The sequence below is a fragment of the Magallana gigas genome, chromosome 2 (genome assembly GCF_963853765.1).
Source record: "Magallana gigas chromosome 2, xbMagGiga1.1, whole genome shotgun sequence".
NCBI classification, from domain to species: domain Eukaryota; kingdom Metazoa; phylum Mollusca; class Bivalvia; order Ostreida; family Ostreidae; genus Magallana; species Magallana gigas.
The window spans coordinates 58,633,680-58,650,311 of NC_088854.1; the positions used below are offsets into that span (position 1 = coordinate 58,633,680).

General features: G+C 36.0%; 1 protein-coding gene across 3 annotated transcripts; it reads left to right on the forward strand.

Moving 5' to 3' along the window:
• The first annotated feature begins 515 nt into the window (after positions 1 to 515).
• On the forward strand, positions 516 to 12,923 carry LOC105345015 (mucin-4). Of its 3 annotated transcripts, none has more exons than XM_066077508.1 (5): positions 516 to 639; positions 1,682 to 1,784; positions 4,136 to 5,791; positions 5,931 to 8,816; positions 9,441 to 12,923. In XM_066077508.1, exons 2-5 carry the CDS (start codon positions 1,736 to 1,738, stop codon positions 12,668 to 12,670), a joined length of 7,821 nt encoding a protein of 2,606 aa, XP_065933580.1. In that variant the 5' UTR covers positions 516 to 639; positions 1,682 to 1,735; the 3' UTR covers positions 12,671 to 12,923. The 3 variants fall into 3 exon arrangements, with proteins under 3 accessions (XP_065933580.1, XP_011451293.3, XP_065933579.1); XM_011452991.3 differs by lacking the exon at positions 516 to 639 and adding an exon at positions 821 to 969; XM_066077507.1 differs by lacking the exon at positions 516 to 639 and adding an exon at positions 1,342 to 1,366.
• The last annotated feature ends 3,709 nt before the right edge of the window (positions 12,924 to 16,632 follow it).

Consider the following 16,632-nt stretch of genomic DNA (forward strand, 5'->3'; position numbering starts at 1 on the left):
CAAAAGTGTTATTGGTAAAACATTATAAACCAATCTCTTACTAGATGCGTTACGATCAGAAACCCATTTTTGTTGAACTTGATCAATAAAAGATTGCTTAACATTTTCTACGTTACGCGTCAACCAGATATAGCTTAGACCACATTCATGTTAAATATTCTGCATATATTCAACCCTTTTGAAGTTATTATTGTTGTGATATGTTAAGCTATGTAAGAAGCTATACAATATATATGGCAATTTTGATCCTTAATTTACCTTTCAACAATCTTATCCAAAAATTCAACATTCTTTTTTTTAAATTCACGTACAGTGGATATCTAGCAAGTTCACAATAGATCATAAAATCTTGAGACTTAAGATTTAAGATGCTATTGTTCAATGATATGTATTTACCGATGCAGTTTTATGCATTTTTGAATACCATTAGTAGTTTTACTTTCCCAGTGATTATATTTAAGTACTTGGCCTTATATAAACAGATGGCCGTCAGTGTTACTGCTAATCCGAGGTAGTATTGTTTGTGTCTTTTTCAAAGTGGACTCCAAAATGCTGAGTTTACGTTGATATTTGAAGGTCTTTCTCATTAGCTCTGCCCCGGCATTTCACGTTCGCTTGGATCGTGACTTCAACTCGGCGGTCAGTTTGAAACCTTTTTTTCTTCATACGCACGAAATACGGATGAAAATGTCAAATACCTTAAGTCATTATCTTATAAAAAGATGAGATATGAACTCATCCCGTGGTTAATCATCTTTTTTATGGATGTAATGGGTAATATAAATAAAAGTAATTTCCGTGTTGTTCAGTTTACGTAGAACTGTGTAAACTTAATTCTTTAAAGATTTGTTTTCCTTTTAAAGTTCAACGTCTTTTTGGAGATAAATCATATCATTTATTTGACAATTGTGTTGTTTGCTTACTTACACTAAAGGTCTGCGATTTCTTTGAATAACAAATAAAATAAAGGTAGGTCGAAAATCTGTCTCTCTCCCTCTGTCTCTCTTCCTCTTTGTCCGTCCGTCTGTCTCTCTCTTGCTCGTTCGTCCAGTTGAGGGCTTGGTTTACCAACGAAGTACACAAAATATCAATAACCATGACAGTTCAGAGTTACGAATTAATTATTATGTATGTGAAATTATTAAGGAAATAATAATGAAATCATGTCAGATCTCGAAAGAAAAAAAATAAAAGCTAAATTTAGCTCATTTTTACAGCTTAGTTCATTATTACCGTTAAGTAGTGTGTCCGTTCCAATCAAAATTATGGCCGTCATATAAACGTCAAAGTCTTCATTACTGACTAAATTAAATTACAGGAATTCGGACAAATCGGGAATAGGAGTTTTACACCTTGATAGAGATTTGTATGGCAATTCACGAGGCTTTAATCATCAAATTTAGCGAAAAAAGATCTTAATTGACATGTCTGAAAATATGAGTTGTAAAACTTCCGTGTTTTAATAGATTTTTAAGATGTCTTTTTCAGCTAAGATCATTCCTTCACCCGACATTTATCCCACTATCAAATACGATATACAGGCTGATCATTAGAATAATTGAAATATGTAAATGAGCAGTCACCGTGCACTCAATGTTAATGATGGAACATTTTTCTGACAGTCCCGGATTAATTAATGTCGTTATTAATATTAATATAGTTTTGATCATTTCTTCGGCAGGTATGCGACGTTCACGCTAGGATTTTGACGCGCTCGACTTTCGCTCTTAACAAAATGAAGTTTCGGACTATCTTTCTGTTTTCTTTGGGATGTCTTTTTTCATGTAAGTAAATAACTCCATTTTTTTAACAGTTAGTACTAACTTTTAAATTACCCATTTTAAATCTTTAAAATTTAGTTTATTTTGAAGAAGTAAATCAACGCAATGTATATACATTTTTTATCGAATTACGACGATGAAAAACTTATTTATAGAAGAAATTTAGCTAAAATAAAATGTTTTTATTTATACTTGTATAACAACCGGAATCATATAATTTTTATGATATATGTACAGAAGTTCATTTTCAAAACAGTATTGCTAAATGTTGAAAAACTCTTTTTATTTAAAAAAAAAAAATATTTATTAGTTGTGATTTCACCAAGAAAACTTTCAGATTTTTTTTTTTTATAGATTATAAAGAAACGTATTCTTCATTCGGTTAAGTGATTAGATTGGAATAAGTTCGACCGCCTAAAATAATTATTTTATATATCAACATTTGTAGACAATCTTTCATATTATCAATTTGTATTCTATCGTATACTTTTAATGGATATTTCTTTCGCATTTTGAATAAAATTTGAAAAAAAATCTAGACCCAGTTTTGCATATAGTGACGTTATTAAGTCGATGATAAGTGACGTCTTTTTGAAATACTGAGAGACACACAGACAGTCTATCGGTAAATGCTGGAGACAGAACATTAACGTAGAATTTAGATTGCGGACTTGATATTCAGGTAGAGACACGTTTGATTGTAATATGTGCAGCCGGATGGTAGTTTTTGGTGAATTTAATTCATCAATTATACCGCTATTAGACTTAATAAGATTTTTAAATTTATTGAAATAAGATCAAATTTGTTTTATTATCATACTGCATTATGTATTCTCATAAGAATGTCACCTAAAGGTCAGCCTTATGTTGGTGTTTTGTTGCCGAAATTTGTTTCCTTTTTCTGAAATTTCAGCACATTTTATGATTTCGATATCACTGTGTTGATTGGATTTCCTGTAACGTTAACTTCATGTCAGTTATACAAGCCGCCTTTCGCAAGAGGAAAACATCTTGTCAATTTGACCCTCATAATAATTATCATCATATCATTATTAGCTTGTCAGGTTTCATGTCAATCCTCTATCAGGGAATTATTCCTGTACGTACGTGTGCAGAATCCGTCATAGGAATAAAGCCGGAAAAAAGGAGAAACCGCGAATACAAAGACATTAAAGTCATGTCAGATGATATAATTAATTCGCATCTAATTAAATTGAAATTGAACATTCTGCTTCACCCATTGATCTATTTTAAAACCGAGCCACCATTCTTTGGGGTATACCATGTTTTCTTTCTAAAACTAAATGATCTGTTTCGATTGTCCTCGGGATTTTTCTCATTATTATCATGATTGAGTATGTAATGCATAAAGTCTGCATCAATCTCATTAAAAGTAAAAATCAAGTTATCAATAGCGTTCTCCAAGTATAAATATACAACAGAAACATTGTTTTTTCACAACCTTTAAAGCAGCAACCCTCCAAGATCAATCACATCAATCATATCGATCTCTTGATTGATCGGTGATGAATTCCATCACCCTGCATACACAATGTTACATATAAAATATAACACACCTGGGTATTGTTCACTAATGATGTACAAGAAATAGACCCACACCTGGATAAATGGTAATAAATGGTCAGTTAGGTGTTCCCCGTGTCTTTACTTGTCACATCATTCGAACACCATCCTAGATCAAAATCCTGACATATTCACCACGTACATGTATAATGACGCAAAAACTGACATCTCATACCGCACATAATTGAAAACAAAAATAATCAGAGAGCTTGTGATTTCTAAAAAGATATTGTCTATCGTGTTTTTATCGTCTTTCTAATTCAATAAAACAAAATTTCATGATCAACGTTCCTTTTGAAATTGAATGAAGAAAGAGCCACAATGACAATCAATCATTTATTGCGCTGACAAGTTCTGGCATACTTCATTATCGTACAGAATACCAATGAAGCAGAGAACCAACCTTTATACTTACAGGTCATGATCATGATAATTAATATACAAAAACTCGTGCCTTAGATGTCTAAAATAAACAACAAAAAATTAATTGTACAAAAGTTATAATAGATCATTGTAATTGAATTTCACGCAGTAACAAAACTCGTATTGTAAAAAAAACATGATTTGAGTGTGATCTAATAGGAAATTCTGTAAATACGTTATAACGATTATATAATAAAAAGAAAACAACTGATCCGAATAATCAGCCTCCTCAGTGAAACCATCAAATTCCCAGAGTATATAAACCAAAGGAATATATTATGAATGTACATGAGTCTATTCTGAATAAAAGTTAATGTTAAACATAAATGTATATTTGTTGTTTCCAGGCATGTTACTAGCGTCATGTGAAGATAGCATGTCAGAGGTCTCCGTGAACGAACGCCAGAAGAGAGACACTCGTCGTCGACAGTCCGCCGACAGCAACGAGAGCGACGACCAGGATGATGATGACGACGACGACGCGACGAGGAAGGAATACTCCCGGCGACTAGCGCTTCAGCAAGTCATAAGGAAACTTCGAAAATTACCCTTATCGAGGAGACAGCTTATTAAACTCGTCAGTCGTCTACGGACTTACAAAAAATCCAACAAACCGATTACAATGTCTGTTTTAAAGGATATAATGAAGGAAGTGGTAGCAACGAAGAAGAAGGCCCCTGGGGTTAAGATCACAACCATCGCTGCTAAGCCGTCAACAACCACAAAACCCCCGACCACGAAGGCACCGACCAAGAATCTACCGTCTATTACTGATGGCCAGTTAGTGTCCGTTCAGAAAGCGCCAAAGAAACCAATAAAAGTGGAAGCCCCAAAAACGATCCAAGTTGTACAAGCTCCAAAGCGGCCTATACCTAACCAGTCAGTTAGACCACCTGTGTATAGTCCGCGGCCTATACCTAACCAGTCAGTTAGACCACCTGTGTATAGTCCTCCAGTTATCAGCAAACCAGTTACTCCACAAGTACAGAAACAACATCAGGTGATAAGCAAACCAATTCCTCCCCAGATAAGCAACCCGTATATTCCTCCCCCTAAAGCCCAGCCACCGGTCGTTAAAGTTCAGATTTCACACCCCCCTCCCACACCTCCTGTTGTCGTGGTTACCAAAGTGAAAAGCGATGTAAAGGTTGTACCAATGTCTGATGGTAGCAATGTACCAGTGGATACCCGGATAACACCGGAACTTAAACTCAACATTGATCACATTCCTGTTCACATGAGAACACAGGCATTGTTTCAAAGACTAAGTATTTTAAGACAACGTTTAAATAATTTCAAGAAGCTTCGAGAACGACAAAACACTGCGAGAGAACCTGTTCCAGCAGTCGTGAAAACCTCTTTATCGGGTAGTGTGAATACAGCTTCTGCCCCAGTCGTTAGCAAACCAAAAGAAACCTCTGTTACAGCAGTGGCGTACTCTGCACCCGCCCCTCCCAAATCTTTTAGTCTGTCATCTCCAAGCCAGGAGAAGGATGTCCCTTACATTACAAAAGACCAAGCTCATAGTGTTCTGCAAACAAAAGCCATCCATACATCACCAGCTGGAACTGGAATGTCGAACTTGTCGTCTCCTCCAAGGGCACCTTCTGTGACGTCTGCTGAAATGACACACGATGAATCCAGTCGAGTAAAAAAGATCATCCTAGTGATTCAGCGTCTTGCGTCTCGATCTGGAAGCAAAAAGTTAAAAGTGTCTTCAAAAGCGAAAGAACTTCTTATAAAATGGGTCAGGAAATACAAAAATGCAATCAGTCAAATTCCCAGTAAACCTATAAACACTAAATCACCATTGCACTATGAATTGAAGCATATGCCTGTAGATCAAGTCGGAACGAAATCTCTGCACAGCAATATCCCACTTTCGTCAACAGCAGAGATGGCAAATCCCCAAATGATGGAGAATGATATCATAAAACAAAAAATAAAGAAATCCGACAAAGGCAGGCACAAATCCTTATTACCTATGGTTGAAAGCAGTAAAGGTAAGCAACTGTCTTAATTATTTTGTCTAAAAATATTTATTATAATTCAATAGGACAAACGTTGTATCATATCGCGTATACTTTACAAGGCAGAAATAATGAATGTTAACACAAATAAAATACTTTTATTATATTTCAGATACTTATATTTCTGATTCAGCTCTGGCGAAAAGTCATTTTAAATCTGCACCAAAAACATCGTCAGTTCAAGACATGACTAATAGTAAGAACTCTCAGCAAACAGTTGTAGAAAATTCAAAATCGGCCATAAATGCCCCTGTTCCTTCTATAGTTCTAGAGAAAAAAGAAAAAATATCAGCGATCTCAAAGCAGAAATCTCATAGCCTAAAGCAAAATGAAATAGAGCCTTTGGATAATGATATAAAAATATCAACCAGTGACAGCAATGCAAACGTAATGATAGATTCAAATATAGAAAAGGCAAAGATAGAAAATGTAATAGAGGAAGCCCCCGAACATATACACGCTACTTTCTTACCCCCAGTCATCGAAGATCCTGCTCTAAAAGAATCAAACAAAATAGAGGAAGAAAATTTTGAAAATTCATTTAACACACAGAAAGAAAAGACCGCAAAAGCCGGCCTATCTAATACTAGTCCCTTAATATCTGCACCAGTGGTCCAATCTGAGGTCTCCAATGTACCTGAAACACCCCTAACATCCAAAGGGTCTATTACAAGCCCTGTCAACAATGACCATATCTCAGCTAATGTAAAAACTACTTATCCTGATTTAAGCAGTTCAGACACCGTTAAAACAAGTATCCCTGAGCTCAGTGCTAATGAGGAAATAACTAGTGACCCCTACATACCTCTTACAGACCCAAAGTCGTTAGGTGAGATCAAATCAGTTCTAAGTTCGAAATCGGATACCCTCTCATTAGATGTCCCAACAGAAACAAATTTGATCCCGCAGACATCTTTTAAGGTTGCCTCTGAATCAAAACTTGACCAATCTCCATACAAAAAGCTGCCCTCTGAAAACTTTGAAAATGGAAATCAAATTAAAACCGTCACAGATCATCTAATTGCCAAACCAGCCGAGCAAAATTCAGAATCAAACATTACCCCACTTTTCCAAAAACAATCTCAAAACACCTTTTTCAAAAACGACATTGTTAACAAAACTCCTGTTGACACAGTTTCTGTAGATAGCAATCTAATTGAAACATCAAGGCAAAATCCGGTTAAAAGTCTCGACGAACCAAACAGTCTGCCAGTATTTCAGCAAGTTAGCAGAAATACATTTTCAGAGGCCGAAAATGTCATAACCCCGACTTATGAAAATGTTTTGAACAAAAACACAGAAACGCAGGTGGCACAAGCAAATTTTGTTTTGTCTGTTCCAGAATCTTCAAATACAGTCCCTGTGTTGAAGGCTTCAAATACTAATACATTTGAGATACCTGAGCCAACTAACACTAGAGCCGAAGTCGATTCCCTGACAAATACTGGTAGTAACACAATTTCCAATAGTTTAACTGAAAATCCCAACATGGAACACTCCCTCCCGGGTGTTATTATCGACACTGCTTTACTGCAAAATACTAATAATCCCAAACAATCACTTCCCCAAGACCTTAACACGATTCAGGAAGTTCCAACCACACCAACGCCAAAATCTATTCAAAATAAACTTGAGGGCATTGCAATAATCCTTCCCAATGAAACTCCAGTACAAGTGCACCAAGAAACTAAAGTTATCGGAACTGAACCCAAGCCAACTAACTTTTTTGATATTAATAGCTCACAAACTCAAAAGAACATCAACACGATATTACCAAAAGAAGTACCAACTTTTGATTTACCACCCCTATCTTTGCACATTCCTCAACAATTACCCCCTCCAAGTTCAAATGTTCAAAATTCCAACAAGAACACACCTAGAATTAACGTGCCAAATAACTCATCACCTAACGTTCAGACACAAAGGTCCAATTTTGCCATTCCCCGAAATAATGTTCCTAATCAAAGAGCTTCCAATTCTTTTGCCATATCTCAACCAAATCAGAAATCTGAAATTGGCAATAATAGGTTTGGGAAAACAAGTTTAGATAAATCTGCTATTCTAAGGAAACTTCTAGAAATCAGGAGAATGAGAGAACAACTGATTGCAACAGGGCGAGTAAGCGATCGAAGACTATCTGACTTACTCCCTCAATCGAGATCTTCTTTGTCCCACCCAAGTACGTTGTCTAGACCTCAACAATCTGCTTCTTTATCGCAAAATACAGTAGTTTTCTGGGGTGACAAAACTAAACCTTCTCTGACAAATCCACTAGGAATGTCACGAGCACACCGACGAAGGCGAAGTTTGCTCAGTCCACCAAACATGCACGGAAATATGGGTCCCCACCATCCCCATAGTCCACATCATCCATTAAATCAGATGTTTGTAGACACGCCTTTACATTCTCTTTCATACAATAAAAAACGGGGTAATCGCGTAGATTTATATGGGGGTTTGGGATCTCTCTCCGGTGCTCATCATTTTATGGGACCAAGCACTGCCGATATGGCCAATCCTGGCTCTTTGTTAATGGGTCCTGTTCACCCAAATGTCATTCAGGATATAGGTATGACAAAACTTGGGAGATTTTTTCAAAAGCCTGTACACTTTACACACCAACCAGAAATACCTAATATTGCAAATGTAGTAAACAGGATATTTGCCCCAGGTCGAATGAACAATTCTCCGCAACTGTTTGCTGGGAACTCACTAAGTACTTCGTCTGTGCATAAGCACCACCATAAAACTTTTCGCCCGAATGGATCAGTAAGAAGACCATCATATGTTGCCAGAAAATCAATGTCTGGTTTTCCAAAGCGCCAAAATTTCGTGGAGACAGCCCCTGTCAAACTACGGACTTCTAACACACATGGAGTTCAAATTACTGTAAAGAATGACGGATCGGCAGGGTCTCTTGCACATCAACAAAATCTACAAAGGCAAGGATATAAGCGAACCGTTGATACATCTTTTACGGATAACTCCTTATCATTAGGTATTAAATCACATGACTATTACTGAGGATAGCGGCGCACGCATTTTGTCACCAGCATCCCGCATGCGCGCAACTAATCACTGATGCTGCAAATGTTGACAGTTGTAACACTTGTGTGTGCTTTACTTTGTGCATTAATCATTTCAAGATTCAGAGCATCTCGACAATCTTAAACTTGGTGTTGAAACTTTTATTAATCGGTGATCTGGTTTATATTTGGTTCTTCACCAATGGAAAACATCACACCAAATCCATAAAACACATCTGTTGATCCTCCTCGGTCTTGTGAGTCGCATGTCTGATGAATGGGAGATGGGACGTGGAAGCTTATTAATATCCATTTCCAATATTTATATACAGTGGACAGATTTTTCATTCAATGGGAACTGATTGTAAAAAGAAAAATGTATCATATAGGCAGTTTAATAATGTGTGCATAATTATACGAATTATACAGTATTGTAATTCAAAATAGAATCTATTTCAGTTTGTAAAATAATGTTATTACTCATTTTGCCTTTGTTAAATATTCAGTATTTTGACTGATGTTATTAAAACAACACCATGAAAGAACTTATCGTTGTTATCTGTCATGCCTTTCATTGATGAACATAACTATTTCAGGAGGTCCTAAATCTGAAAGACCAATATATAACACAGTTCGGCGGATAGTTATATTACCCCTACCCACTGGCCGTACGCAAGACCTAGCACAAACCAATGAAATCGTTAAAAAGAAGAGTCATTATGATCATATGCATCTTAAAAGTCATGGTCAAAGCTCAAAAACTGGGTATCTGGCAAAAGCCATACCAGAAACAAAAGCTTACGATCAACCCAACAAAACTGAATATAAAACTCTTATCTTGAATTCCCAGAGTGGAGTAGTCAAGGAATCGAAGCCAGCAAAAAATATTGAAAGTAGATTATCTATTGTCCCGCCGCAAAACAATAAAAACAGTCAAATCAATGAAAAGAAATCGCCATCAACTACAACACATGTTGCAAACCACATGAGAACCACTCCTATTGGAAAATCACAGCTTCCAAAAGCAGATAAGAAAAAAGAGTTTGGATCTTATGAACCAAAATCATCCCATTACACAGGAAACGCGTTGTCTTTAGCTCCACCTAACTACAACCAAATGAAAGATTCTTCTTCATTTGTGAAATTTGCATTTTCTCTCAACAGCCCTGCATCAATGTTCATGAATAACGTTGAGAGTCAACCGACGAAAGTGGAGCCCATAGCAGCTGGATATTCAGGTTCAATATCAGCTGCTCCAAACAGCCTAGCAAGAGCTGAAGCTGGGAAAGACAAAGCAGGTCCAGCCCTAAGTGCTACACCATACATTGGACCTCAAAAAACGTCAAATACTGGAATAGTTTTTGAAGAAATAGATCCTTTGTCACTTACAAATTTTATTATGGCGGCCAGTGAAGATATCAATCATGGACTCAGTGATATAAAAATGTCAAAGGCCCCCGTAAAGTTACCAGATAATAGTGTAAAAAGAGGAGTTGTTCTAGAAATTCCAGAAAAGAACGATTTCATTGGACAGAATACGCAACGTGAAAAGAAAACTAGTATATCATTAGATGCAATCCATTCAGGAAAGGCGATAGTTAACCAAGTACAACAAGTAAAAAACATGCAACCCACTACACAATCTACACCTACACAGTCAATAGACCTTAACAAACAAATGAAGCAGACTCCAAACCCAACAAACAACTTTAAATTGTACCAAAGGAAACAAACTCCTTTTACATTTTCTTTGTCTGGATTATCCATGGGAAGTCACACCCATTCTCCCAAAACAACAGTCTCTCATTCAGTCAAACCTACCATTAAACCAACAATTGGAACACCTTTACACCAGCGGTTTGTAAATATGCCTTCTGGCCACCTTTCATCGTCTCGCCGTGCGTGGAATCAAAATCATGTTCATAAACACGAATACAAACATATCCAGTCTCCATCTCAAAACACATTTGTAAACAATAAACATTTGCATCAAAATACGAGAGAAAATATGTTAGTGAAAAATCCGACAATGGATTCAACCATTTTAGATCATAAACAGAACGACATAGTACCCACTGCTTACCAATATATAAACAATTCACGTATACAATATCAACGAAAAGAACAATTTCATACTACGCATTCTAGAAAAACACAAACACCTGGAAAACCACCCTCAGGAGATTACGTCCATCAAGCTTCGCAGTCCCTGAGTTCATTTAGACCAGCCGAAAATTCCCCTGCCTACAACATCGTCGGACAGAACTTTGACAATAAAGACAAGTTTGCTCCTCCTTATGGAAAGATTGTTCGAAATGACCCTTCAATGATTATTCAAACAGCTCCAACGAAACCCACCAGCCGCTCTGTAGTACAGGGGCCAACGACCCCAAGCTGGCAGTCCCGAAATAACAATGTTCAACATCATCAACACACCCAACAAACGATTGGAAAGATAGGGCATTACCACAAAGAGCCGGCTATTGAGGTGCAAGGAAACAGTCTTACTCAAACGTTTTCTAATCAGTTAAAGAAACATTCCAATCAAATTTATAGTCCAAGCCTATCAAGCTTTAAACACCAGGGACAGCGATTAACACAGCCATCATCAAGCAATGTGAACCCTGTCACCAATCTTTCCAAATCAAGTGGTACACACGGTACCCTAAACGCTATGGAAACATCTAATAAACCTATACAATGGACACCCTCAAACTTATTAGCTTCAAATAAAGCGAATCCAGGATATAAACCTGTGAAACAGAATCCGATGGTAAGGTCTGGTTTTGCTGTTTCAAAACATGCATCGTCAAATTTTAACATTGGCACGCAACAGTCGCATCACAACCAGAAGACATCCCAACGTCTTGTGCGACCAACTCATCCAAGTAAATTAAGTCAAAATTCGTCAAAAAATGTTGCAAGCACCGGCCAGCCTAACGCGGGAACAACCACGCTTAAAACAAGACAACAAGTTGGACTAAAGCCACCACAAAATGTACGCCATAACTCACATAACAGGATCCAACAACAACCAGGACAGAATCAAGGTCAGCGTTCTCAGCGCGTTCCTAGTAACAACAAAATCAACACATTCAGTCGTAAGCAACCTCCAGACACGCCAATTGCTTCACGAAATTATCCTCATTATCACAATGCTCCTCAGCATTACACAAATGTTAACCAAGGTTTACAACAAAACTCGCAACATCGTCCTCCCGGCCAAAACGCGATTCAAAACCATGGCAATAGCGGCAAAGGATTGAAAGACATAGACATAACTAAAACAAATCCTTTTCAACAACACTCAACTCATCATGGCGCGGTTGTTATTTCTCAACACACAGGCCATAGCACAGAACCTAGAATGACACAACGTCTACCAGCTCAGAAACAAACATACCAGACGACGCCGTTACCGATCCAACTGAACACTCCGAGTACCACAAAGATACCTGTCTTTGATACCGGAAACGACCATTTCTCTATCAGTCCTCAGTTGTTGGCTTTAATGCGACAACTGCCGGTTGGTGATTTACCACATCACAAGAAAAGAAGGTTAGAGAAAATTCTTGGGGTGGAGAACGGACAGCTGGATGGAAACACGCCCGAACAAGAGTCCGTGATAGACAATGTCATCCACGAGAAGAGCATTCAGACCGGCAAAGCTAGTCGTTTCGAAGTAAGCCAACAAAGGCTAGCGTCCAGTAATGCCCATTATGTTCAACCTTCGTCCTCAATCACCGGAAATTCGAACACGAGGAAAAATCTCGGGGATTTCTTTATCCCTAAAAGAGCAGCAAACAACCACATGCAGCCTAAATAGACGTATGGTCGAGAAGAGATTTGTAACTTGGGATTCAGGGTTTATCTTTGAGTGTAAAATAAAGTATTTATTTTAAACTGCTTTTACTTTGTACAGTTGTAATCAAATTCTTTCATTATGAGTAGCATGTTTATTCATTCACTTCATTTGTCATCTCATTATTCAATTTGAAATATATCATGCATTGTTTTTATTAATCATAGTATTGTACTTTTATAGAATTTCACCCGTAATAAAATACTGAATGAAGCAATATTTCTTAGACGTACATGTACCCAAATTATGGTTTAAATTACTAAAATTTGTCAGGGAAAGTTACATTCATCCTACTTAATTTCAATCTTTTACACGTTCTATTTACACAATTTCATACAGGCATTTTTAAATATATTCAGTCAGTGCTTACTATCTACTCAAGATATATTACTAAAGTCAGGTACTCTTTACACAATTGCGCTGAAAAATATAGTTCCATTCATCATCAGCAGATACAACATAATAATAAATGTTTAGGACATTAATGTTATTTTATACGTGAAAGAAAACAAAATTAACGCAAAATTATTTTTAAAAATCACCCTTTTCAAAGAAATATAAATGTGAAGTATTTAGATTACGCCATCTGCCTTCTCAATCTTTTTCGCGAAAATATAGGTCATTCTTCGGTTGACAATATTTCACTAATGAATATTGCTTATATTATTACAATAATTATATTACTTTCATGATTATTGTTCGTTAGTTATTACATAATCTCTTTAATTATTTTTTGTGTATGAGTGTGTTTTTCTTTTCTTTTTCTAATGACGGAATTCTGATCGCACTCGTGTAAACTCTATTGGAAGATGTGTGCACAGTTTGCTAGTGACGCAAGAACTCCGGGCATGGGAAAAAAACCAAGACCTATCGAGACAAGCAGAGTGGCTTAGTGGTCAGCCAATTACCTATCACTATTCTAGAGATATGTTGTCAAGGTGGTATGGGGCAACTGTCGATATTAATGTGACCTAAAGTACAATATAATTAAAATACTTTCACCGGTTTAGAATTTGCAAATTTTGCATTATTTTACCAAAAAATACGTGTGAAAATTTTTAGGAAAGGTAAAAATTTTAAAATCCACAGCCGGAATCAAAGTCATGACTGAGGTTTGTAGTGAACCCTTTTACCCACTACGCTAAGCTGTTAAGTGACAACCATGGGAAAGCAACTATTATAAAATTACAATTGATTTCATTGTTTGTTTGGATAAATAGAACGCCACAATATGAAAGTGCCCCACAACACCTTTATGACGTCATAGTTAATTTGTTAAAAAATCTTTTTCCCCGTACTTTATGGCTTTATAAGAATTATGTAGAAAATGAAACAGTTTCCTGACATTCTACATTAAATCATAAGAAACGTAATCCCCATACCTATATTCGATTGGACATCATTTTAAAGGTCAAAAGCTTGTTTAATACCGTTTTTGGAGAGACTGCAGGCATTCTAGATATATTTCCTAAGACAAAAATAGACAAAACATCGAGTTTGTTACTTATTTCTTTCATATTACATAGACAGTTAAAAACATAATATTTCATTGTGTTTGCCTAAAATAAAGCACCGATACACACTATTAAACGCAGCTGCTGTTATGAAGCATCAATGAAAGAATTTATATCCTGAATTTCATAAACCTGTAGGCGTCGTATATTTACTAGATGTTGACCTTAAGAAAAGTGAAAACAAAAGGTTTCGCATTTGATACATGTATTTTTTTGAACATCTATATCATTATTAAAAGAACTTTTCCTGAAGGAAATAAAGATATAAACGATTAAAATTCTTGCCAAGACCACATGCAGGCTACGGGTAAGACTATCTAAAGTATCTTCTCCAAGTGAGAGTTATCTCTCTTAGCAGAGGGATATCATGCGTTTGCACATTGTAGCTCTTTGTGTAAGTTAAGGTGGTAGGGTACGCAATTTTAAAGGGAGGGGTTATTGAGAGCTAACGTGTTCACCGAAGATATCAACTAGCAAAGTTAGTCTTAAAATCTTCATGGTTACTACATTAAACTTGAATAATAAAAACTTTGTACAATTTTAGATTTATATATGCAAGATTGCTCCAGATACCAGTAAGTTTATGCACATGAATGATCGCTGTTTATTAGAACGTCAGATTTCCAAAGACGAGAAGCATATGTATACTGAAATTATATTATTATATTGAAAATCATTTAATAGGCCTATTTATTCGTTTGGTGAGATATCGGCGCTTCCTATTGGTTGAAAAATTTCTTTGATACCTGCATCAATAAAATTTTTGCCGGATCTACTTTTCTCAACTGTTCTGATCTAACACTATTTATAGAACGGGAATTTCCAAGAGAAACACTGTCAACAAAATGTAAAGTTGTGTCTGTTTTATTGTCAGCAAACAAAATACAACTTTATAAACATAAAAACTTGAAAGTTAAACCTTCAAAAATAAACAAAACACATTATTTGATTCAAGAAATAGAAAATTAAGCGTCTTCACACGATTTCGTCTGCTTGAGATCAATCAACATTTGCAGCGAGGCTGGCTGTTCATTTTCCAGGAATATTATAACGAACATATAGGCCTATACACTTTCACGGTAACACTGCTGTTCAAATTTGGTAACGATAAGTTTTAAATTTACACACGTACATGATCGGTCATCAGAATAAGCGTCGTAAAGAAAAGCTATGAGCAATGCATCAACTCCTTCAGCGCATTCCAAGCGGCAGATATACCATTTAAGTACATCACTGGTTTTCTAGTCACCACAACATTTACAAAAGTCGCTTATACATACTATTCTTTGTCGACATATCAGCTATTTTCGTCCACGATCGCCTCTCCTTGGATGGTTATGTCCAGTTGCATATTCCAGCGATCTCACATGAAAACTAGTTTTATTACGAGTTTTTCTGCACAGTGAATAATATCACAAGCTATCGCATGTATTTTCCTTTCGTTTTCAATTCAGCCGGTTCAGATTTTAACTCACTATTTGTGTTTAATCCATTAAATTCAGCTCAATAGCTCTGCATCAGCTGAAGGCGAATCCATTTTGAATATTGTTGCTGTTGTTGTTTTGTATTCATACGCGCTGCTTCATTAACATTATTCACATTTTTGATCAATGACACTTCACATTTTTTAATTTGAAAATGTTTTATTAAATGATAAGAAATGAAGATAATAATTTTTCTATTGATCGACGTATCAAAGAAAAAATTGACCGGAAAACTTTTTCGGTCTATTTTTTCTTTGATACGTCGATCAATAGAAAAATTATTATCTTCATTTCTTAAATCAAACTCTGTAAAATCATTAAAATTCGTGGTGGTCAATTTTTCATTTTTTCTACTGTTAGTTCCCCAGCGATCAGTGTTGGACTTTGGGTAGTTGTGTCAAACAGCAATGTGACGTAGAAACTGTATATATCATTGCTAGCCACTCAGTCATGGCTCTTTGAAATCAACAAGATTTGTCTGGCTTTTGAGCTAAGACTACGCAATCAGTGCATATTTCGCTTGAAACCGCGTCATTTTAACTTGTTTTGACGCAAGAAATTGATAGCTACGACCAACCGAAAGTCCAAGATCTTGTTAAAATAGTTCTAATTGACGAAGGAATATTTCGGTCTTTAGGACAGATCTTGTAAAAAAACGAAGCCTGCATATCAACGATTCATTTCCAGTAAAATAAGGAGAACATTCGGTACGAATGAAATATATCCAGAATGCCTATCGTCTTTCAAAATAATGTTTAATAAGATTTTTTTCTCCTCTTTAAGAATATATTTAATTAAACATAGATATCTAGATTAAATAACTTTTAATTGGAAAGTCAAGAAAATGTTTCATTTTCCACATAATTTACTTATAAATCGATAAGTACGGGGAAATATTATCATTTATTTATATTAAATCAATCTAAAA

Excerpts from the sequence above, each read along its gene's own strand:
- LOC105345015 (XM_066077508.1), top strand. The coding sequence starts at position 1,736 with ATGAAGTTTCGGACTATCTTTCTGTTTTCTTTGGGATGTCTTTTTTCA. Across the intron at positions 5,792-5,930 it reads TATGGTTGAAAGCAGTAAAG|ATACTTATATTTCTGATTCA; the intron begins GTAAGCAACTGT and ends ATTATATTTCAG. Across the intron at positions 8,817-9,440 it reads GGATAACTCCTTATCATTAG|GAGGTCCTAAATCTGAAAGA; the intron begins GTATTAAATCAC and ends TAACTATTTCAG.